At 36.6% G+C, this 26949-nt stretch overlaps 1 protein-coding gene across 1 annotated transcript in view; it reads left to right on the forward strand.

The window, feature by feature from the left end:
• The window catches only part of mcf2l2 (MCF.2 cell line derived transforming sequence-like 2), a 230484-nt gene that overhangs the window by 59344 nt on the left and 144191 nt on the right, over positions 1-26949 (forward strand). Inside the window, 3 exon segments of the mRNA XM_056468129.1 lie at positions 2894-2977; positions 19066-19180; positions 19270-19360. Coding sequence (XP_056324104.1) covers positions 2894-2977; positions 19066-19180; positions 19270-19360 — 290 coding nt within the window.

The following is a 26949-nucleotide window of genomic DNA, read 5'->3' on the forward strand; positions in this document are numbered from 1 at the left end:
TAAGCCTGTAACTAACAGCAGTTTTCTCTGCCCTGTTTATATACATATATATATATATATATATATATATATATATATATATATATATATATATATATATATATATATATATATATATATATATATACTGACAATTGAATTTTGGATGGTTATTCATTTATGTCACCATTTCTTCCGGGGACCTGGGGCCTGTTTCAGTGAGTAGGTTCAACCAAGTCGGAGTTTAAACTTAAACTCTGAGTTGACTTACCGAGAGATTACAAACTCAAGGGTTTTCGGTTTCAGAATAGCTGATCTGAGTTGGGTCAATCAACTTTGAGTAGACTAACTCAGAGTTAAGCGCGCACACCGCAGCTATAAAAAGGCATTATCAATGGAGCTCAGATATTACGAGTCACCATGGCAACATCTGAAAAAAGAGATCAGCATTTCTTACTCCAGCTGAACTTGATGTGCTCATGCAAAGTTATAGCTAATATGACCATATATTTAAAAATGCAACACCACTGCATTGGCGAAACAGAGACAGCTAGCGTGGGAAAACATAGCTGCTCAAGTTAATGCATAAATTTATATTTAAAGCATTTAAATTATTAACTATAATAAAATAAGTAATGTAATGTGTGACATTTATAGACTTTTTACTTGAAAAAGTGGGGAATTGTCCATAATTTTAAAGTTATTTCCGATGTAACTGCATTAAATTACATAAAATAGGCATCTGCATAGTTTCTACAACAAATTTGTCAAAACAAGAATGCATATAACTAGTTTAATGTTTAGTGGAAATGTTTAATTTAAGGCTCCCACTTTTACACACATTGATAAGTTTAAGATAAAATTTCTAAAATTGAGTTTTTAATAGATTTAGACCGCCTTTATTATTGATCAAGTGATAGAGGTTGATATGACATTTGAATGTAAGCAGAACTAAAAAGTTGTTTATGATTTTATAAGCCAGTAATAGTCTAGTTACAGAACATGTCCCTTTCGAAGGTCTGTGAATTTAAGTTAATTAATTATTAAAAAAGGACAAGCCATTCTCGTACATGACTTTGTTCTTTGTGTGACTGAAATGTAGGCAATAACTATGTTTCCATTTATGAGCAAAACTGAAATATCGCATAAAAGATATGCGAATAAAGTAGTTTTTCCATCTAATGAATCAAAGAGAACAAAATCGTCACTCCCTGATTAACTGGCGCCAAATATCAACAGTAAAAACAAAATTTACTGCAGTAGAAGAAGCTGCGTCAATCTTTTTTTTATTTAATAAATGTCTTGCGCCTCAGAGGACAATGCCGACACACAATGAACACGTGGTGGGGTTTGAAGCCATGAGACATGAAGAATAAACATTCTTCGACATGAAGAATAAACCATTCAGACACATTTTCATCATCATATGATCTTATAACAAACCTTTTTTAATACACATACTGGAATTTGTTTGGTAAGTGTTTCCATCGTAGTTTATGTGCATTTTTTTATCGAATAAAAAGTTTATCCTACTCAGTTATGGGCATATGTTTTTTTATGCACATTTTCAAAGTTATTAGCATCTTGGTGTTTCATAAAAATAGGTGGGTGGAAACGTAAGGCTAAGAAATACCGCTTCGTCTTTAAAAAAGGGGAGGAGACAGATAGAAACCCAGAGTTTAGAGAATAAAACGTGCTCCTGACCAGGTTAGGTTCACAGAGTAAGTTACCACGGTAAAAGTTACCTCTCTTTCAGAAACAGGCTTGAATTACCCTGCTTTCTCGAGTTTGACAAACCTGCCATTTTGAAACAGAAAACCCAGAGTTCCTTTACATGACATACTCTGAACCTACTTTTCATTTAACCTCCTTTCTGAAATGGGGCCCTGTTGTTTACATTGTTTACTATGTTACTTGCATGCGAAAACGGTGTCTCTGTAGTAAAAAGCAAGACAATGTCATAGCTTACTACTTACTTTATAGCACTTTTATAGTTATCAACATTTTGCCTTATGCATGGATGTATGTATGTATGCAGGCTAATGTTGTTTTTGTTGCCTTTTTGTATTAATTTGTATGAAAAAAAAGTTGTGTCAGTGTTTGTTTTGCGCCGTCGGTAGGAGTGGTGCTGTATGATCCGGTCACTGTGACTTTCCTCTTGGGAAGTCTTTTGGCTTCTTATTGTAATTCATGTACATGTCAATGGCTGCAACTCCAAAGCCAGCTAATAACATCTGGTTTTCACATGCTCCTTGACGCACATTGTTCTTCCTGTAGAACACACTCCAAAAGGATGTGTGCGCTTAAAAATAATAAAAGAAAAAACACTCAAAACATGGCCATCTCTGTCAGCAAAGTTGTTCTGTGGTTTACTGCATCCTCTCTGTCAAACATGTTGAATAGTGGTTGAAGGATATTGAGCTACTTTCTAACGTCAGCGCATCTTAAATACATCCCAAAATGTGAGTTTTGTTTTTTAGCCCAAAGCAAGTTTCCTCACAAGACTTAACAGGGTCTGATAAAGAGAAGTCAATGTTAATGCAGTCTTTTGTGGACATGTACAGAGACGCTTTTGTTCGTCTGCAGACTTCTTTGGGATTTAGGGTGACCCTCAGCAGATCAGTAGAGAATAGTAGCGCTCGAGTGCTCTTTTGTAAAGCCGAAGGCATAAAAGAATGGCTTGTTTGAAGGAGCGCTTCCCTGATGAACGGATACAAACCAGAGGCTCTGTTGATGGCTAAAGGTCATCTCTAAGGAAGCAGCTGTACAGGGGAAACTCCTCGCAGAGCAGACAGGCTTTCTGAAGGGTCGAGCTACTGAACGGACTTTTCGATCTGATTGATATCTTGAATGAAATCTCATCTGCATGTTGCAGTGATTTTAATGCCTCTGTTTTTTTATTCTCTTTCCTCAGATGAGATTATGCAGCAGGAGATCAGGCCATTGCTGGCTGTCGACATAATTGAACAACTTCACAGGCAGTTTGCTCTTCTTTCAGGTGAGAAACAAATGGTTGTTTGTACTTAAGGTCTGAGTTAATGATGCAAAAAACATCAGCAGTCATATCGGTATTGTCAGATAAATAGTTATTTTTAAAATATCTCTTGTCATGTCAGTATTGAATAAGTAGTTAATTTTAAATAATGTGTGTTCACATCAGCATTGGTTGATTGGTGGTTAGATCAGTATTGGCTGATTAAATGCTTAGCGTATATCAACATTGGCAGATAAGTATTTCATCTTAATATATTGATGGTCATAACAGTGTTTGCCTATAAGTACATGATTTTAAAGTATTAATACAGGCCAATAGCGAGTTATTTTTAATATGTCAGTAATCATAAGTATTGGGCAATACATTTTGGGTTTTATCCGCTAGATGATTCAATGTACCTGCTGGCCATGATGTTTTTGATGTATGGTGTGTTGTTTAGACAAGATTTTTACTGATGACAGAAGTTCAGTCTTCAGAATTGCAATTCATTCATTCATTCATTCATTCATTCATTCGGCTTAGTCCCTTATTTATCAGGGGTCGCCACAATGGAATGAACTGCTGACTATTCCGGCATGTATTTTACGCAGTGGATACCCTTCCAGCCGCAAGTACTGGGAAACATGCAAAACTTCCAGCCACTTTTGTTTACCCAATTCACTTATAGCGCATGTCTTTGGACTGTGGGGGAAACTGGAGCACCTGGAAGAAACCCACACGAACACAGCGAGAACATGCAAACTCCACATAGAAATGCCAACTGGCCCAGCCTGGACTCGAACCAATGACCTTCTTGCTGTGAAGCGACAGTATTAACCACTGAGCCACCGTGTGCCAGAATTGCAATTTGTAAATGATTTTGGAAATAGAAACTCCTAGACAGAGGTCTACATTCCTGCGGTTCCAAACCAGGTTTTTTCGACACATGATTTATTTTCTTTATAATACAGTAGCAGCCAGAACTTGTAATCTGTACAAACTATCCCATTCCTGACGTCCTTTCAAAAAGGCATATCTGCGTGTAACAGAGGCCAGCTAGTGAAGTATTATAACGGTAAACCTAAAGGTGCTCTAGCATTAGATGCTAGAGGCCATGGTCTTTAGCCTCGTTGTTAGAGCAACCAACTCCCATGTGGATAGTTGCCGGTTCGATCCCAGCTCGGAGCGGGTTGAGTGGTGTAGGACCGTAGCCATGACCCGGATGAGAGTAAGGTTTAGTGGGGTAAGTGTAACGGAGGCCAGCTAGTGAATTGCTGAGGAGATAAACCTCACTTCTCTGACCTTTAGCCTCCTTGTTAGAGCAACGGACTCCCATATTGAAGAGAATTGTTACTTCGATCCTAGCTCACAGTGGGTTGGGTGGTGTAGGACCGTAGCCATGACCCGGATGGGAGTAAGGTTTAGTGGGGTAAGTGTAACGGAGGCCAGCTAGTGAATTGCTGAGGAGATAAACCTCACTTCTATGACCTTTAGCCTCCTTGTTAGAGCAACGGACTCCCATATTGAAAAGAATTGTTACTTCGACCCTAGCTCACAGCGGGTTGGGTGGTGTAGGACCGACCGATTACATGCGATTTAAACTGGATTTATAGGTCTCCTTTAACCACGAGTTGTAGAGACTTGTCATTACTCATTTATATTGACCACAGATACAGCATGCACTCGGGACTGTCTACAGTAACTTGACCTGGTTTTACCAAGTTGGACATGTTCCTGGATCAACATCTATGTATGGGCTAGAGAATAGGCATGGATTATATTTTTGAAAAAAATGATGTTCTAGGATTAACAAAGATGTTAATTTAGGATCGCATAATACTTGGCAAAATCATGACATGTGTACACGGTACACACACTGCATGGTTGTACCAGAGCTTTCTGCTTCATGCATTTTATTTGCAGGTCTGCGCTTGCAGCATGTGCATAACGGCCCTCAGACGGTACAGGTTGTCGATGAGTGACAGAGCAAAGTGTGGATGTGCTATAAGGATGTTCACTGAAAAAAACCAGTCCCACACAGACCTCAAGTTCTAGATGTATGCTTATAGTTTCCTTGTTTGATTTAGGTAAAGTTTTAAAATAAAAATCAATTGTCCATAAATATTTATTTACATTTAGTTTTTGTGATCATGCTCATAAAGTTTAATGAGCATGATCATCTATCATGCATTATAGAAGGTAGGGATGCTAAAAATAACCGATTAATCGTTAACTGAAAGGGTGCGTTTGTAACTGATTAATAGTATCAGTTAAATGATAAAAAAAATATATATTTTATATATTTTTTTTAGTTTGGCTGCATAAAGGGACGATTGCAGCGATCGCGCTTATTGCATTGAGAGGGGCATTTTTTGAAGGGTTTACTAACGGCTGTGAGTGTTTTGCACTGCTTATGCGCCCTGCGCGCCTTGCGCTTTGCGGTTGTGCACACTTTAAGCGGAGAAGCTCATTACGTCAGTCGTGTCTTTTTCATTCTTCAAACAAACGAAAGCAGAGGCGGGGTTTCTGATGAGGTGCCTGCAGTGTTTGTGTTGTTAAAACGACTTAGAACTTTTAACGATGGAGGAGAGACTTTTTAACGATGGAGGTCGCTGTTTCCAGTTTTCCTGGGCTGTATGACTTTCCAAATCTTGAATATCAAGGCAAGTTAAGGCAAGTTTATTTATATGGCACATTTCATACACAGTGGCATTTCAAAGTGCTTTACATAAACAGTAATAAAAAATTCCAAGTAAACAAGTATACAAGGATAAGATAAATAAAAAAAAAAAAAAATTTTATCACAATGTTATTAAATATTACAATTATAACAACATGGAAAGCAACACTCGCACACAATAGACCAGCTGATTCAGTCATTTCCTAGTGACAAAAAAGGGGCACTGCGCTTCTTTTTTTCTTGTCAACATAAAAGGCAGTGAGTGAGGTGCACCTCGCGTTTTTGGAACGGAAAAGCGCGATCGGTGTGATCGGCCCCTAAATGTGCAACAAATATTTGTTAACTCGTGGGACGGTAACACATGCAACCACACGTGCCTATAGACGTATTTTGTCAAAGAACCAGACAGAAAGTAGAATATTTCTTTTTATAATAAATTTTTAGGGGTTTTTCACCTTTATTATGACAGGACAGTAGAGAATTCAGACAGGAAAGCATTGGGAGCAGAGAGGGGAAGGGGAAGGATCGGCAAAGGACCTCGAGCCAGGAATCAAACGCAGGTCGCCGTGAGCACGTTGGTGCTTATATGCCAGCATGCAGTACCACTAGGCTACTGGCGCTGACAAAGAAGAATATTTCTGGTCACAGTTTGACACAGACGAGTTGACACAAATGCCGATTGAGATGCTGATTGCCTCTGTGCTGCCTAGAGCCATGTCATAAACTCAACCAATAGGCTATTGATGATTTAGTGCACAACCAACAAACCAACCTTTTTTCCATTTGGAAAATTACAGTTATTAATAGTCCTTATATAATATCAATTTTTAAAATAGCCTACATAATCTACGAATCAAACAAATCCAAAGATTTACTTGATTTTTGAATGAATAACTCTGCACTAAACTGAGGCTTTCATTTTATAGCTTATAAATCATGTATGCAAATTAGTGCAATATCATATATAAACAACAAAATTGTTATATGCTATAGTAGCCTATATTTTACTAAAAGTCAACATATGAGCCTTTAGTTTCATTGTCATTGTCTTTCATCACACGCAGCGCGCACACACATGAACTGCGAGTAAGACGGGGGAAATAAGTCATTTTGACAATCTTTAAATTAATGACTTCTATTAAAAATGTTGAAAGGGGTTTTGTGATATAATAATAACAGTGGAGCATTAATTAATGCATAATTTCCGTGGAGCGATCGATTTAAGGTAGCCTGATATTTTTATTTAACGGAAGAAAAAAACAAGATTGGATTAAACAGCCAGTGTTTTCAGTGGATTCAGCCAGTGTTTTCGTTTTGTAATCTAAATTAGTCATCTAAGTGAAAAATATCTATGGCCGGCCTATTTATTTATTCTTTTTATTTAGTTTATATTTTTTTCTGTGCTGTTGGAAACATTGCAGGTGTGTGGAGATGCTCTGTCATGCTGCTGTTCACATGTTAAAATAAATTAGTATTTTAAAATGCAATATTTAATGTGTCACACAGAATAGACACGTCAATTGTTTTTTTAAATTAAATAATATTTTAATATTAATCTGTTAACAGTTATTATTCGGTTTAACGAGCGGCGGTTGTCGGTTGTTAAAATTAACCGAAATGAGCATCCCTAATAGAAGGTCATATTTTGATTTTGGGGGTCTCCAACAACAGGCTGATATGCATGGAAGGTCAAAAAAGTCTTTCATAATATGCATTTATTTTTACCTAATTATCCCTATTCGTTTGTTCCAAACGCTGTAAAGTCTGGCAAAAAGTCGTGACACTATAAAGTCTGTCCCTGGCCAAGCCTTACAAAGTCCCATACATTAATAGTCTTCACTGATTCTTCCTTTAGCAAACGGCCAGCAAATCCCAAGTTGCAGGGTAGGTTATTGTATTAATCATCAGAAAAATGACAAGAACAAACACAGCACAAGTTTGCTCGGCTGTACTGTGGTATTGTTGTGAAAATTAACTTTAACTCTTTATATCTCACAGCTCACATCTCAGGCCATCTCTCAGTGATCATAATCTTAGTGTCATGATCATTCCTACCCCCCTCTCCGCTAGTGTCTGAACGTTTTCACCAGCGATGTTGATATGAGCAGGAAAAAATTCAGGACGATTCATTTATTTGACTCTGAGTCTACTCTTTCATTTGAAAATCAATATTTTTAAACACTGTGCACTTTCAGATGTAAACCTCAACTGGATGTTTTCGTTCTCTAAGTGCTGTGATGCACACAGAATTGGAATGTCATTTTCAAAAACCCATAATATGGGCTCTTTAATATGAAGATATCAGAATATATTAGTTATCAGTACATTTTTTTTCATTTTATCGTTGCATCCCTAGTTAGCGTATGTTTTGTTAAAAGCATTGTATTTTCCTTCCTTCTCAAACTTTCTCGTTTGAAAGACAAATGTGGATTAGGTTTCCATTTTGGTGATTAATTGATGTTAATTCTCAGTTCCGTTCAATCTCAGCTGTCCATTTCCTCTGAGGCTCATTAGCTTCTAAAAGCTGAAAAAATGGCTTGTGCAGTTCTGTTTTCCCATGGTGCAATAACAGTATAATAACGGAGAAATATCAATGAGTTTGCTGGTGATCGTTTCTCTGCTTGTAGTTTATGAACTCAAGGACCAACATTTTCTTGAAAATGTACTTTCTATTTATTCACTCTCAAGTAATTGTGACTCTTTAAGAGTTTCATTCTTTTTAAAGAGCGTTAAATAATACATTTTAAGAAAGTAGCTATAGTAGGAAAAATTAGCTTATTTTAAAATGTCTTTTTTTGTGTTTGATAGGAGAAAGAAACTTAAACAGGTTTGTAAGAAGTAATTGATGCCAGAACTTTTACTTTTGGGAGAATATTCTTTTAGTCACACTTTTTAAAGGCAAGAAAATTAACAGTTATAAATATTTCCTATAGTCTATGATTTTGTTACTTTTCTTATTAGAGTCAAACAGCACCGATCTTTCACTACATCCAAAATCACACACTTCTCTTTGTGTTTAAGTTCCTGTGTTCCCTTAGTGTTCAATATCTGGTCTGGTCTGGTATGTTGGAGCATTCGCTGATGTGTGATTTTCCAGTCTACTTTATATGTTCCTTGTGGATTACTTTAGTTGTTTGTATTAAACCAAAGTCTCTTTAGGACAAGTCATTTCACTTGGCGGCCATATTTTAAACACCTCTCAGGCAGTATGCTCGTTCTGTCTGAATGGGGAAACATTGAATTTTCCAAAGCTTTTGCCAAGCTCACTATTACATTACATCTTTGGAATCACCAATAAAATCAAACAACAACTGTCTCATAAGATTTGTTTCGAAACGTCCGAATCAAACAAAATTGCCATTTTTTTTCAGATTGCCCGAGCTAATGCACATGCCCAGTTGAAAGGAACGAGATCACGACACCAACCTTATTTATGGCCCTTCTACACATTATCATCCTCTGGATGCTACGTCGGATAGCTCTGCTCTTCTATATTAATTCACAACTTGGTCTTGATGGTGAATCTCCTCCAGTTTGATTAGTTGCTGTCATGTAATGTGCGTTTAACAGGATGAATTGTATCGTGCGTTCATTTCATATAGATTACAAAACCAGAAAACTTTTGTTTTCAAGTGTAGTTGGTTCATTTAAAACTACAGATTTCAAGCTTTATTTGGATACATTCGCTAGTATTTGCTGAGATTCCAGTGCGTTTGTTGACCACAAAAACTGTCATTTAAGCACACGTCTGGTCAGTCTATAATGATCGATGATTGGCTCCTGTACTAGTAGGTGGGACTTCATTCGCCATATTGACTGTTAGACTTTACCCCATTCAAAACTATATGAGTGACATGCCTTGTGTATTCTTTAGTCTTTGATTACACCCAGTAACCTTTATCTCCATCTCTTCACCTCTCTGTCAAATGTCCCCATAAGCAACACCAGTGAAGTTGTTGTTATTTACACAATTTTTACAATCAGTATAACCAAACCAGGCTGTTTTTCTCCAGTTTTTAAAATAATAGAGCAGCGTAATGTCATCATTACTATTGATCAACAACAAAAGACAAAACTAAAACTCCAAGACTAAAATAAGAATACATGGCCATGAAGATAACTTTTTTTTATAATAAAGTAAATGGTAGATTTATAAGGCCATGTATTTTATGCTGATGGCATTTCCAAATAGTAGATAACTGTTAAAATAGCTTATTTTTTTTAAAATCAGCTATAAACTTATACCAAGATATAAAAGGATCCAACAATTATTATTATTATTTTTAAGAAAGCTGAAACCCTTTAAGATACAACAGAGATACTATAAATGTAGCACATGATCATGTCTAAGTCTTACTTTTGCAGGATCAGATTGTCATTTTTATATAATTTGATTTAATTATTTTTTATTTTTTAAAGTTCCTAATTAAATCACCCACTCATTTACCTAACACAGTACCAAACAGGCCCACGAGTGTTCATTTTTGACCTGGTTTGAACCAGAAGCAATTTTGTTTACCATCTCAAGTGTTTAACCACTAGGCTACGCCAGCGTCCTGCTTAATATGTAACAGATGAAACAATTAGGCAACCAGCAGAGACATAAACAGCTGGCGACATCTGTTCATGACGTGTTTAGAATGTTTTTCACTCTGCTTTAAATCAATTTTAATCAGCCTTTTTTGTGTGTGTGAAGTTGCTAGGTGCTCCTGATGGAGTGTTAAAGGGATAGTTACTCACTATTTACTTTCCCTTGTTGCAAATCAGTTTGACTTTCTTTCTTCTGTTGAACACAAGAGTATATTTTGAAGAAAGATGGAAACATGTAACCCTTAAATTCCATAGTAGGAAAAACAAGTACTATGAATGTCATTGGTTCTATAACAACTGGTCAGGGTGCAACTGAAGTGAGGGTCCAAATGCAGTTTATTAACTCAGGCAGGTTTATTGAGTCAGGTAATGGTCAAAGCAGGAGTAAACAGAAGCATGAGGTTAATCCAAAAGTGTAGTCGTGTCAACAGGCAAAATGGTTGATACAGGAAGTAAAACACCTTTGTAAATGCTTAGAAATGTTACAGCAAACAAGACTACGCAAAGTGTGTGGCTGTTTCTAAATTCCAAGAACGCAGAGAACGGATTTGCGTTCCTGTGAAGACTGTTCTTGCCAGGTTACCTTAGAAGAAGGAACTCGGAAGACCTTGAGAACAGAGAACGTGAGAAATGATGCTGCGCTCTTCCTGACATTCACATGACCTTAGCGCATTTTAAATGGGAAATTATTTCAACATTGCAGCATTCATACTACGGTTTAGGGTTTTCCCCCCTTTCAATATATTTATAACATGCACCTTACAAATATACTTTGCACATACAAATAAAATAGATTTTTGATACAAATTTCAGCAAATAAACACTTTTAATGTGTTTATGCCTTTATTAGATGTTCTTGTTAATGTTTACTTTCACCGTCTCATTTGTCATTCGTCTCATCATCTCAAATAAGTTATATCTCTGAACTTTAATTATAAATCTATATAAAATGCTGCGCTTCCCGCCTCCTTTATTCAGCTGCAGTGATTTCTGGGACTTCTTGAGTGAGTTTTACGCTCAAGTCTGCATCCATGCATCCTCAATATTAGGAAACGCATCCGAGAACTTTCACGCGTCCTTAGTTCTTGCAGTCTTGAGTTTTGGAACTGAACTTTGACAGTTAATAGTGACGTTACACAAGAACACGAGGACACAAGATTGCTGAAGAACGCATATTGAGAAACAGCCCTCGTGTGTGTGCGGTTTGTATAGTCCATCTGATAAGTCCATCATGAGGATCCAGCTGTGTGTGTGTGTTATCAGAGGGAATCAGGAGCTGCTGTGTCTGAGGTGCGTGATGGGATTTGTTGTTCAATAAATTGACGTGTAGTTCTGACAGTGATTGTGACAGCTTACAGGTTTCCAGCTTTCTTTAAAGCATCTTCTTTTTGTGTTTAACAGAAGAAAGAAACTCATGAAGGTTTGGCACAAGTGAACGGGAAGTAAATAACGACAGAATTTTCAATTTAAATACACAAAATGATTCATATTAAAGGGATAGTTCACCCAAAAATGACAATTGTGTTATCATTTACTCATCATTCACTTATTCCAAACCTGTTTAAGTTTATTTATTCTCCTGAATACAAAGGACAATGTTTTAGCTGAAAACCTGTAATTATTGACTTCCATGGTATTCGATTTCCTGCTATAGAAACCAATAGTTACAGGTTGTCATCTTTCTTCAAAATATCTTCTTTTTGTGTTCAACAGCGGAAGCACACAGGTTTATAAAAATTGAGTAAACTGAGAACATTTTCGTTTGTGAGTGAACTATCCCTTTAACTAATAAACAGCAGTGTTTACCATGTTCAGTGTAGACACAGCTCGTTCAAAAAAGGGTGGAAAAACTTACAATATGAGCTGATGTAAGTGGGAGGGTCATCGAAACTACAGACTTGCAGCTCCTTGGAGAGCATTTTCCATTCTTTCCCACCCCAGTCAGCTCTCCTAAGAACCTGGCCTGCGTCTCCGTCGGCTCATCTGCCAGAACGCCTGCACCAGCCATCAAAACTGCACCACTTACATAATGCTATGGTGAAAAACAATCCTTTATGCTACTTATTTAGCTGGCTCCTTGTCTTAAGTGCTGTTTTCCTCTGAAAAGCATGGTGAGGTCCATTAGGCTTCTGTGAATCACAACAAGGTTTCAAATGTGTCTCAACTAGAAATGAGCAATTTTAGCATTATGGATGTGACATTTGCAGTAAAAACTTAAAACATAAATACACGGAGATAGTGTATGTTAATATTATATTAAAACATATGTTTATATTTAACAAAGTAGCTAACCAAAGAGTTATGAGATCAGAAAAATATCAATCTGTAAACATTTTTCATATTTTAAATGAGGAATATAAACATGTGTTAGGAATGTAAACATAAAAATATGCGGGTTTACAGTATGCAAATGTAAATTCATCAAACATTGAAGTCTATGCTGCTGAGGTCATACAAATGCTTAAGGATTGGGAAGCTGGACTACCTTGGTTTATCATGTCTGCTCTTGAAGCTTCTCAGGGAGGTACTGGATTTTGTCCTAATGATCTCGTTTAGGACACAATGGATGAGGTCATTTATCTGTTTTGTCTGCAGATGGAAAACAAACTGATCTACTTAAAAATGTTCTATCATACAATGCATCTGGAAAGTATTCATAGCGCTTCACTTTTTCCACATTTTTTTAATGTTACAGCCTTATTCCAATATGAATTAAATTAATTTATTTCCTCAAAATTCTACACACAATACCCCATAATGACAATGTGAATTTATTTATTTTTTTTATTGTTGCAAATTTATTAAAAATAAAAAACCCTGAAAAATCAAAAATACTTTGTTATTGCACCTTTGGCAGCAATTACAGCATCAAGTCTTTTTGAATATGATGCTAAAAGCTTGGCACACCTGTCTTTGGGAATTTTTGCCCATTCCTCTTTGCTGTACGTTTTAAGCTCTATCAGGTTGGATGGGAAGCGACCGTGTACAGCTATTTTCAGATCTCCCCAGAGATGTTCAATAGGATTTAGGTCTGGGCTCTGGACACTCTGGGCACTCAAGGACATTCACCGAGTTGCTGTGAAGCCACTCCATTGATATTTTGGCAGTGTGCTTTGAGTCATTGTCCTGCTGGAAGATGAACCGTTGCCCCAGTGGAGGTCTACAGACAATTCCTTTGTCTTCATGCTTTGTTTGTGCTTTGACATGCACTGTCAACCCTGGGACCTTATATAGACAGGTGTATGCCTTTTCAAATCATGTCCAATCAACTGAATTAACCACAGGTGAACTCCAATTAAGCTGCTGAAACATCTCAGGAATGATCAGTGGAAACAGAATGTACCTGAGCTCAATTTAGAGCTTCACAGCAAAGGCTGTGAATACTTATGTACATGTGATTTTTTTTTCAGGTTTTTTATTTTTAATAAATTTGCAGCAATTTCAAAAAATCTTTTTACATTGTCACTATGGAGTATTGTGTGTAGAATTATGAAAAAATAAATAAATTTAATCCATTTTGGAATAAAGCTGTAACATAAAAAAATGTGGAAAAAGTGAAGCGATATGAATGCTTTCTGGGTGTACTGTATGTGATTGATTTTCATCGCAGAAGATTTGAAGCATGTCAACTAGCAAAAGCATCTTTTTTCGACTTTTTGATCAACGTACTGAAGTGCGTTCATTTCAATCTGGTGATCAAGTTTGCGCTCTGCCTGTGGTTGGCTCACCTTCTCAGGCTAAATTTTCAGGTCCATATACTGTGGTTCGTCAAGCTTCTGATCTTAATTATGTAATTAATACATCAGATCGTAAAAAGAAGACTAGAGTGTGCCATGTGAATTTACTGAAACCCTTATATGATTCCACAAACCTTGTAAACACTAAAGCAAATCAAGAGCACCACGATGACGCTTGTGTTAAACGTGTAGATTCGTCCATCAGTACAGAGTTGTTACCAACTTCAGTGTTGGCGAGGGATCAGGATGAGGTGGATCCTGGAGATTCAATTCTTTAAGATCGTCTACGAAATGTAGAAGTTTTAAGCACTTTAAACAATTATTTTAGTCATTTAGCACATGCTCAGTGTACTGACTTGATTGATTTGATTCATGAGTATGTTGCTTTTGTATGTTTCTTGATATTCCGTCTCGTACAAATCTGATTGAGCATGATCTCTAAGTGGGAGATTCAATTCCTATTCATCCACACTATTATAGAGTTTCTACAAATAAGAAAAAATCTATTTGAAAATGAAACTGAATACATGCTGTAAAATGACAACCTTGAACCTTCCTTTTCTAGTTGGACTTCTCCTTCACTGGTAGTAAATAAATAAATCTAGATTTGTGTTACGTGTTTATGATGTTTAAAAGGGATGCTGTAACATTTAGATGAGACTGATGTAATGTGTGCGACAGATCAAGGACGTGCCAGGAATCAGTTCTGAATTTAAGCTTTTTACTCATTAGTTTAAACAAAAAATGCAAGAGGCAGATCGCACACCACATTCTGATTTGTCGGAGCTTTAAATCCTCACAGCTCGTCCGGGGATATTAGGAGCTGGCACCGTCATAATGATGATGGAGCGATAACTGAACCAATAAGAAACCTAAGAGTGGGATAATTACACCGAATTACACCAAACAACCCAAAAGAAATCATGCTAATCAAAAGGATAAACGTTGGCTCACTATAGAGAAAAAATTATTGATTTTATTTTAATTTACATTTTTGCATTTATGAGGAAAAAGCTTTATTATGGATGTTACAGATGTGATATTGATTGTGTGACTTTGGTAACTCAAATATGATTGTTTGAAAACATTAACAGAGACATTGTTGCATACTTTTACAGTGCTGTAAAATACAAGCCTACACAAAAAACCTAGAAAGGGTTTAGCTATATTGGTGAAAACTTTAGGCAAGGTTGACATTTGCATAGAATTGCTCAAATGATGCATGAACGAGACAGCCAGATGATCACACTAGGATTATATTCATATTGTTAATACTACAGTACATTCGATTTTCATTATGCACTATTCCTGTATGTATATTTTATATGGGCCACACACGCTGTTTTATTAGGTACATCTTTGATTGGAGAATTGGAGCTTTTTCGCATTTGGCTTTAAAGGAAACATAGTTTACCTCTTTTTTATGATTTTATATTAATATTATGGTTCTTCTGAGTATGCCAGTTTAGGTTCAGTTCAAAACTGTTTTTTATTTAATGTGTTAAAAAGTGTCATGTTGGGGGCGTGTCCACAGTTCGCTGATTTATGGGTGTGTTGCTTCACATGTAAATTAGTTTTGGCTTCCCGCCAACGTAACAAGGGGGCGGGGCCATGAGCTCACCCGCTCTGCGTTTGCTACAGAGTCTGACAGGCAGACGGAGAAGGAGAGAGAGGATCACCATTCAGTCGTACATGTACGACTCTGACACAGACCAAGCAGAGAGTACAAAATCATTTGTGTCTTTGTACAGTTTTACAGGCAACTGTGTGCTAGTTTCAAGTGCCGAGCTTGCACACAGAAACTAATAACCACGCACACTGAATTAACTTTGACTGAAGCATGCAGTTTTGAATTCTAAACATAGGTTTCTGCAGCGGTCCGCGGCGCCCAGCCGTCGACTTGAGTGTACCCTAAAACGCATGCATGCTAGTTAAGATCTCAGGGAGCTTCTGGGATCGCGAGAAATGCAAACGGCTGAAGTATAAGGTAGACTCAATGAGAAGTACACATGTTTGCAAACCTACCTAAAGATACAACCAATAATTCCGATTAGAGCGATAATGTGGAGAATATTGATCTTGTGTTGAGCCCAATGAGCCTTACATCTAAAAATAGAGCTAGGGTGTTCCTTTAGTGATATCGCTTCGACTCACGCTGAAAATGGCGGACGTGAATCAACAAACTGAGGATATGATGACGCGCCTGTCAATCAATATTGGTGGGCGGGGGGACCGCTCTCCTACGTCAGGTAGCGGTCGATTTGAAAACAGCTCCAATTGGTCCACCGTTTTTTATGTTGTTAAATTGAAAAAAAGCACTGGGTGTGCTTATATCACCCCAATATGATGGTCTATACACCATACATGCACATATGTCTGTCCAAACAACTTGAAAAGTAGATTTTTTACCATAGGTGCCCTTTAAAGTACACATGAAATCAAATCTAACTGTATTGATTTTGTTAGCTCACATTGCTTGCTTTGTGGCGAACAATTCATTTGTGCATGTCATTAAGAAGAAAAAACAAACAATTGCTTGGCCTTGTAATCTAAAGTTGAAATCTAAAAAAAAGCACTTCCCGTTTGTTTTCAGTTAAATTGACATCTGTCTGAGGTATCGGGGGTTGCTAACTTAACCACAACCCTTTAACTGTCAGTTTTGACTATGCGCTATGATAACAAACAGAAATGGCGAGGAGGAGGTGTCTGTTTCTCATATTTTTTTAATGAATTGTCTACTTTACTACATCCAATCAATTCAATTTTTATTTTCATAGCACTTTTAAAATGTAGATTGTCAAAGCAACTTAACATAGAAGTTCCAGTTTTCAGAATTGAAGTTCAGTTCAGTGTGGTTTAATTTTGAAACACAGGCCAAACACAGAACAGAAAATTCATCCATACGCAGCTCCACAAGTCCCAACCAAGCAAGCCAGTGGCGAGGAACAAACTTCACCAATCCATTATAGTACAGTAAATCATTTTTTTCCCATCGCTTTTTAAAAGAGAAACAATAAGCATCACTAGAATTGGCAATTGATGATTTTATTTGTATGAACTCAGGCCAGGTGGCAGTGTTTCTTCATTGAAGAAAACAAGCTGGACTGAAAATAGGACACAAGATAGGTTGGGGATTTTTTTGTTTTGTATATTGAAATATCAGTGAGAAAGGAAACACACTTCTCCTTTAGTTGGAGGATATTTTAAAAATCATCTTTACGCCACCCATGTGAGTAGATGTGACATCTAAAGGCTAAAACCGGATAAACATGTGACTTCTAAATGAATCTCTCTCATTAGTAGGCCCACACGGAATCTGCATGCAGAATTCTGCAGATTTTTAGCCCATCATTGATTCTGTTTGTTACTTGTGTAAATGTATATTTCTTCAGTTTTTAAATTAATTTCAGTAATATTATTGACTAATATGAAAATGTTCAGTTGATGTATTTACAATTCAGTTTGTACAGTAATATTTTCAGTCTTTTAGTAGATATATGAGAGACTTGCTTTGTTTACCAAATAAAGTTAATCTAATTGCATTTGCATTGTAAACATTAAATCAAAATTAAAAAGGTATTAATTTTTATGTCATATATTAAGGCTTTAGTTTTGATACTCCCAAAATAATTCAGCAGAAATCCGCAGATTTTTAACAGAAGTAGCAAAAAATGTCCGCAGATTCCGTCTGGCCCTAACCATTAGTGCACACAAACGCACCGTTCTCTGGATTCGTTTTTCTCAGGAATGAACACAATGAAGAGAAAAATCCCTATTAAAGCAGGCCATTTTAAAGTTGTGTCAATATTTGTAGTTGTTAGGCTGTGTGATGCTGGAATAAGAGCTTTTTGATTTCTATTTCATGAAAAAAAATCTGTAAATTGTTTGAAATATAATGCAGATCTGGGATGGGAACAAGATAATTATTCATTAATACATGTATACATGTTGGTGTATTCTTTCTGAAAAATTTATAATTTTTTTTATAAATTGGTGAACAAATGAGTTTTAATAATAACAATAATATGACAGAAATTATTAGGCAAAAATAATTAAAATAGATAAAAAAATAAAGCATTAAACGGATACAATTTCTGTCACATTATTATTATTATTATCATTATTATTATTATTATTATTATTAGTAGTAGTAGTAGTATTATTATTTTCCCAGTGAAAGGGTATCCGCTGTGTAAAACATATGCTGGATAAGTTGGCGGTTCATTCTGCTGTGGCGACCCTAGATGAATAAAGAGAATAAGCCGAAGGAAAATGAATGAATGAATGGATTTATATTATTATTATTATTATTATTATTATTATTATTATTATTATTATTATTATTATTATTATTATTATTATTATTATTATTATTTGCTGTTTGGGCTACAATTGGCTTTCATTGTATTTCTCAAATGATCCTGAATTATGTTTCAAAATTAGTTTATTCAGTTTTTCCAGTACTACTTTGTTTAATGGGTTTGTCATGGGTTTCAATTTTATTTTTCATTTCTCAAGCAAATGTTTATATAATATAATTGAGATGAAACTTTTTAAAATCCACCTCCACATTAAATTGTATTGGGTACAGTTTTTATTTATTTATTTATTTTTTTTTTTTTAATGCAAAACACTTTTAAAACAGTATTTTATGGAACTGATTATTCATTTCATGGAAGTGATTATTATGGCTTCCTCTGTCGCCCCCTTGTGGTTCAAAGAAATTGTGATTGTCATTATTCAAAATTAAATGCACTCCTATTTAAACATATTAAATTTAATTAAAAAGTAAGTGAGAAATGTTTAGGAATCATTTGCCAGAAGCATGTCCCATGAATTAATTCAACATGCATGTAAGAAGTTGTACTTGAGACTTGTACCCCTCAGAAAGAAAGAAAAAAAGCTGTGGTTTTAATGCAGTTTCCTGCCTGGGTTCTGCTGCATCTTCACATGCTTGTAGTTTTGAAGTGTGAAAAAAACCTGTCAATGGGCACCTTTTGAAACCAAATGTTTAAAGAGAGCTATGTTTACCTATGTATTATTCCTATGTAGCTATGTATTAAATAAGAATGCACTAAACTTGATTTATTTGTTTGTTTTTTCAGGAGGAAGAGGACAAGAGGGATCTCCCATCATCACCTTCCCAGAGTTCTCAGGTTTTAATGAGGTTTCAGATGAGGATTTCATTAATGTTGTCACGTACCTGACCAGCATACCAAGGTGAATCCTTGTTTTTATTGTTTGATGGTTTATTGTGATAAAGCATTTTTTTTCAGCATGTAATGTCTGCTTGTGTTGTTCATCTTAAGCATGGATGCTGCCAGTATCGGCTTCATCATCATCTTGGACCGGAGGAAGGACAAATGGAACTCAGCAATCACTTCTCTGGCACGGATAGCGGTTTGTATACTTTTGCTTAAGCTTACAACCAGGGCCCCTTGCACATGACATGCAAGAAAACAAAATAGATCATTGGCGTGATTTAGTTTCTTTGGTTTAATAGAGCACACGCACGATTAAAAATTTCCCCTCATTTTAAGTAAATTGTGCACAGAATTCGTGCGTAAATCAGGGCTTCCCAAACTTTTCAGCTCGCGACCCCCAAAATAACAATTCCAGTGACTCACGACCCCCACTATCCTCATAGGTGGTTATAAACATACAAGCATTGCACACAACAGTGCACACACACCAATAGGAACTATATAAATGAGCTTATTGACAACACAAGAAAAGTGCAACAGTCTAACAACTATATAAATATTTTTATAGTCATTATTCAATTGTTTAGTTTAATATTAACCTCACTCTATGAGAATGGTGAGCACAATGTTTACAGCACAAGACCTCCACTTGGAAAATGTCCTCTATGTTGTGGACTTTATTTTTAATGTATGGGAGTGCCGTAAAGGCGTCAAAGTTTAACATTGTGCTGTAAAATCAATCTGCTGCAACTAACACCATTGCTGTGTCATTAATCTAGTGTAATAACCCCAGGGGTTGCAATCCAGTGGAAAAAGAATTGAATGGTTGATGGCTTTTTATTTGCATGTTGATATTTTATTTAACTATTAAATTCTTTTTTTTAATCTTCTGTAGGATATGGATAAAATATGGTAATTTTAATAGTTTAATAACATATATAATTGTATTTGGAAATCACCAAGCGACCCCCCCCCCCCCTCTTATTGTCTTGCAATCCCCCAGGGGATCCTCACCCCTCACTTTGGGAACCACTGTACTAAATCATGCAGACAAATGATTAATTCATGCCATCGTTCTAGGTAAATCATTCACTCTAGACATATATTTATTCCCTTCTAATGGCTCATTCACACTGAATGCATCTTTGCTTCTAAAATGTGAGAAGCAATGTTTCAAAAGAGTTTGAAAAAAATGAAAGTAAAGTTGAAATTGAGTTTGAGGCTGTAAACAAAAGCTTGCAATGGTTGTCCCACTTCCGAGTTCTTCTGATCTTTGGGACTGACAGTGATGAGCGGCACATGTAAATGTAAAAGTTGTAGTTCTTTTGTCTCAGCATCTTAAAATGCGGTGCTCATGTGCGCGGCGCTTCAAAAGATGCAAGTGCAAGGGTTACACACGTTTGTCAAAAGCGTGTTTTTATTGAAATAGAACAATAGAAAAATAGTGCATTAGAAAGGAAAAATGCATTCTGAAATGTGTTCTGCGTGAACAGACTCTAACAAGTGCTACTGCTTCATTAATCTATCTCCTTGTTAAGTTGTGACACATTGAATACTGTTTCCAGGTCCAGGCCACTACTCATTTAAATACAGAAACTATTCATTTATGACCACTTTTTAGTCATATCACACATTAAATTGAATTTTATATAAAACTATGGTGTACACAACAGTCTCTGGAGTTGCTGCATCGCAGACACCAATATTTTAACCATTTATAAAAAATGAATTACTACACTATATATATATTGTGATCGTGATATTTTCGAAGGTATTACATTGTGTTGTAAAAGTTTATTACAGTTTGATGAGCATTCCCATACAGTTTGGTATAGTGCTTGGACCTGGAAGCTGCTTCACGTGACATCACACTTAACAAACGGATTTCATTCATTATGTATTCATGTATCTACTTCATTTATGTTTCTGTCTTGATATGATGATGGACAAGTTATATTTTTACAAAACAGAAATCTTAACGCTATTAAGCATTGCCATTTTTTTCCCTTTTTTTATTGCTGTTAAATATTAAGGTATTAAGAAGTAGTGTACTCGGACTGAAAGTTAAACTTAGGCCCAATCCCAGTTCTACCCCTTAGCCTTTCCCCTTACCCCTAGTCACAATTCTTTTTAAGAAAATTTCCCAAAATACACCATCTACAACGGCAGCATAGGTGCACCTGGAAGTAAGGTGATGTACAAATTAGTATTTTGTGTCATTATTACGAATTTTTACCACAAACAAGCACGTTTTAATACATTCATAACGGCGTTCGTGTTTGACCGTAATGCTTTAAATTTTTTTTAAAATAAAAATCGCTAAATTTCACTATCTATAATTTTTAATAATAACTCCTGTATAGCAGTCCCACAACATACTTTCACATCTGACACTAGATGACACTCGAATACCCTGTCAAAAAAATCTAGTGTCGGGGAATAACATTATAACGGTACAAGGTTAATGTTGTTTCTTGTGTTTACGTGAATGGCCACTGTGTAAAAGCACATTAATGTTACAGATACGATCTTATTGCCACATTATATCGTCATGATAACATGATATTGTTGCCTTCGGGGATTTCCTGGAGATAAACATCAAAAAATAACACGACTGGAATAACTACAGCAGGTCCCATGATTTACCTAGTGCAAGGGCAAGAAATTTCACAATTTCACAAATGTTCACAATTTAGTAAATCGAGGAAACAAATGAAGAAATATTGTACGCAATTTACTTAAAACAAAGGAGCACATTATTAATTGGTGTCCATCCTCTAGTAGAATACAAGAGAATGACTTAAAGGGCACCTACTGTATGGTAAAAAATCTACTTTTCAAGCTGTTTGGACAGACATATGTGCATTGACCGCATTAACCGTGTATTAAGGTGTATAGACCGTCATATTGGGGTGATATAAGCACACCCAGTGCTTTTTTTTCAATTTAACAACATAAAAAACGATGGACCAGTTGGAGCGGTTTTCAGATCGACCGCAACTTTACGTAGGAGTGCAGTCCCCCCGCCCACCAATATTGATTGACAGTCGCGTCATCATATCCTCAGTTTGTTGATTCACGTCCGCCATTTTCAGCGTTAGTCGAAGCGATATCACTAAAGGAACACCCTAGCTCTATTTTTAGATGCAAGGCTCATTGGGCTCAACACAAGATCAATATTCTCCACATTATCGCTCTAATCTGAGTTATTGGTTGTATTTTTAGGTAGGTTTGCAAACATGTGTACTTCTCATTGAGTCTACCTTATACTTCAGTCGTTTGCATTTCTCGCGATCCCAGAAGCTTAATCTTAACTAGCATGCGTTTTAGAATTCTAAACATAGGTTTCTATCAGGGTACACTCAAGTCGACGGCTGGGCGCCGCGGACCGCTGCAGAAACCTATGTTTAGAATTCAAAAAAGCGTGGCGCGACGATTCGGGACACTTCATGCTTCTGGTGCGCCACAGAGAGTGTCTGGTGTCCGTGTCGCGGCTTCGAGCGGCGCATCCGGTTCCTCGGTCAAAGTTAATTCAGTGTGCGTGGTTATTAGTTTCTGTGTACAAGCTGAAACTAGCACACAGTTGGCTGTAAAACTGTACAAAGACACAAATGATTTTGTACTCTCTGCTTGGTCTGTGTACATGTACGACTGAATGGTGATCCTCTCTCTCCTTCTCCTTCTCTGAGTCAGACTCTGTTGCAAATGCAGAGCGGGTGAGCTCATGGCCCCGCCCCCTTGTTATGTTGGCGGGAAGCCGAAACTAATTTACATGTGAAGCAACACACCCCTATATCAGCGAGCTGTGGACACGCCCCCAACATGACACTTTTTAACACATTAAATAAAAAACAGTTTTGAACTGAACCTAAACTGGCATACTCAGAAGAACCATAATATTAATATTAAATCATAAAAAAGAGGTAAACTATGTGCCTTTTAAAAAATCGTGTGTATGATTTACTTAAAATGAGGGAACAAATTGTGAGCACTGTCTAGTAAATCTAGAAAACAAAGGAGTAATCCATGCTCACAATGTATTATTTTTTTCCTGCGTGTCGGCACTTCAATGTGAATAAGTCAAAGTCAGCTTTATTGTCAATTCTGCCACATGTACAGACATACTGAACAGAGATTTTAAATGTCATTACTCTCTGACCCTGGTGCATAAAGATAACACAAAGCACTGGCGGAGGAATATTAAAACATACAAATAAATGGACTAAATTGAAGACATTAAGGAAAACATTACAAAATTCTAAAATATATACAAATAAAGCAGGTAGAGTGCAAACAAGTGAAATAGACAGCATAGTGTAAAAGACTTTAAATGCTGAAATGACAGAGCTTTTTTACACTATGTAAACTAATGAAAGAGATTGAGTTTACATGAGTTTACTAGCGCAGGTCAGTCTTAGGGGTCGTTTACGTGATATTATAAGCCAGAAATGCAAAACATTTCAAGCTTTTTGCCTGTTAAGCCTAGTTCACATAACATGTTTTTAAAATTGGCAGATCAATTTGTCGTTTAGACTACATGACCTAATTTTGTGTCTTTACTTAGTATTTACTATAAGACGTTATGTAAATGATCCACAAGAGGGAGGTCATGTGGATGTCACTGTCAGTCAGCCTCTCAGATCTCTTATATATCTGCATGTGGGGTTTTGTATGCTCTCGTATCCATTTAAACGCAGGGTGAAGCGAGTGTATCGATGAACATTGTGGCCAACCACAGAGATTTCCATTTAACTCTTGCTCTCTTGTTGGCTTTGCATTTTCACTACATCTGACCCCACATGGGGTCGGGTAAGCCAACTGGTCCAGAATATTTAGCATGCGAGATTTTGAATTTTTGTCTGCGAGGTGTTGTCGACGCGTGAGCGAGCCTCTTTGATGTTTCGTTCAGTATTTAAGTCTACCAAGTGCCGATCACACACTGATTTTGCCACGATTACTGCCCGATCTGTCAGCAAGCTCATTAACTTCGGGGTCAAATTAGGCATAAAATCTTGTAAAGTGAACTAGGCATTCGTTTACACGACAATGACATTTTTGAGGCTGTAAATGCATAAGGCTGCGTATGCATTGGTGTGCTTTTTGTTTTTCCAACCTTAGCATTTGATCTCTGCTGTTGTCAATAGTAGAGCTGTGTTTTGAGCGCATTCAGTGTAGAGAGGTGCTGAGTGGGCGTTTAATGGTCAGTGCTGAGTGCTTCGCCCTTTTTTCAGTCATTGCAAGTTGAAAAAGGCAGTGCCTATTAGTGGTGTAACGGATTTTTCAGATCAGCCAAAAAAGGAAGGAGACAAATGTAATTTGCTTTCCATTTATTACAAACACAGCACTGCAAAAAACTTTTGCTTTTAACAATCAGAACTTGGAATCTGTAATTTTATTAAAAATAAAATGAAGAAATAATCAGCTGAATAAAAGTAACCAGTAAAATATTCAGTACTGTGAAAAATTCACTGTTACTACTACTATTGCTGATAACTAGTGGGCCTTGGCGATCCTGCAGGTGGGCCGCGAGATAGCTTAAAATTCACTCTCAATATTATACTAAACTTTTATTATTTTATTGAGAATGCTGTATTAAAATGATCGAAGTAATGCTCTTTGTCCTGTTCTCTGATTGATTACTTCAAACTCGGCACAAAAACAGCCTTATAATCGCATCTGCAACTAGTACACGCAAGTCTGTTCATTCACAAACTATGCGTGAAGTGAAAGTGAAAGTCTCTCTTTGTGTATTTTGGTGTAAACTATTTAATATAGCCGCATAGTTGTCATAGTAATGTCCTCTGAGTGTTTTATAAAGGATGCGCGCCCATACTGGAGGATCTAGCGAGGCTCAATGGTGTTTCATTCTGCCATAGAATGCAAAATAAACTGGTGTTCACTGTTCCTGTCAGTGATCGCCCAATAATATCCAGCTGCAAACTCAACCACCATCAGATCGACGCGTTTCGACAGATTTAAGGTGTTGTACTGTATTTTACATTTGTCTGTATATTTTTGAATAGTAGATATTTAATAGTAGATATTCAGTCAGTTCAGTTTAAAGTAGAAGCTGGTCTTTTGCAATCTACCTGTTGACCTGTGGTTCTCTCATATATATATTTGTTAATAAATAAAGCTTTAAATGAGCATAACATACAAACATTTTAGAGAAAATGTCAGACAAGTGGGCCTTCAAAAATTGATTGGAGAGAGTGGGAAGTGGGCCCCGAAGTAAAAAAAAGGTGGAGAACCCCTGATCTAAACTGTTCTCCCAGTACTTCTGTGTTATTTGACTGTTCGTAAACTAAAGACTGAAACTCTTTCTTGATTTTTGCGTTTTTCAAACACAGATTTGAATTCGATTTGAAGGATTAATAAACATATGCAAATCACTATCATTTATATGTTGGGTGGTTGCGGATGATTAATCATGCAGCTTACAGTACACTGAATGCATTGATGCAGGTTAAACAAGTAGTGACAGGAAACACCTTTAATGAAACCCACCACATCCTGAATAACCCACCACATCTTCTTCCGTCATCATTATATGTTACAGGAAAGCATAAATGGTTTCATACATGTGACTTAAATGAGAGAGGCGATCTCTCTGTGATCGGTCCAACATTATGATTAATCTACCAGTAAAAAAATGTATTAATCTGCATCAACCGGGATTCGTTACAGCCATATCGCCCCTCAGGGTCACTTTTGAGATAGCCGTCAAATCAGTGGAGGAGGGGTGGGACAATACTACGCAACCACCACTACCACAACGTGTAAGGGCATCTGACTAAAAAAAAACTCTCACAGCTAAATGCTAATATAAACACGCAGCCTAAATCTGAATCTTGGTTGAAAAAGTAGAACGCCATTCTTGTATCATTATAAACACACAAAAACAAAAGTCAGTGAAAACAATGACACGAGTGTGCATAGTGGGAACAAGGGGGAAGTTGGAAGGGAAGGGGGGCATTGCCAGGAAGAGAGTTCAGCTTCCTGTCATCATGGTGCATGATGTTATTCTCTTAAAGACTCAGTCTCTGATGGCAGGAGACTAAAGAAGCTGTGTGATGGGTGGGTGGTGGGGTCACTCATAATGCAGAGGATTTTGTGGGTGAGAAAAAAACAGTAAAATGCTTGTATGGATGTGAGAGAGACACCAACAATCTTCTCAGCTATTCTCACTATGCATTGGCCTGTGTTGCGTACAGGTGCCAAACCACACAGTGATGCAGATAGTCAGAATGTTCTCGGTAGTGACTCTTTAGAAGGTGCCAATTGATTTTGGTGAACAAAAACTGAAATTAAGTGTGATGCATCTCTTGTTAATATTTATTTAAGACTAAGACTATTTCTTTAACTGACATAAAATTGTAAAGAAATCACAAGAAACAAATAACAAGTCGGAGTCTCTGAAAAACAATAATTAGGGTAAAATGGGGTAAAATCTGATCTATGGATGGGAAAGACTTGTACACGTGGTTTTACAGAATTTATTATTATTCTTAACCTGTTAGCCAGCACTCAGTTTTGGAAATTTACACCTACCTAACTTTAAATAGTAACAGTTCCTCACTCCAATAAGCTACAAACACAAATTATGTATCATTGGAAAGAAGACACTTTGATCTTTACTGTTCCATGCACAAACACAGGAAAACATTAATGTAATGTCCTAGAAAAATATGACTTGAAAGCCAAGTGTCTCATGAGTTTATATTTCCGATTTGATTAAGATAACATGCACAATGAGATTTCTTAGACTATATCGGTTTCCTTCTT

This window comes from Danio aesculapii, chromosome 11, assembly GCF_903798145.1.
Source record: "Danio aesculapii chromosome 11, fDanAes4.1, whole genome shotgun sequence".
NCBI lineage: Eukaryota > Metazoa > Chordata > Actinopteri > Cypriniformes > Danionidae > Danio > Danio aesculapii.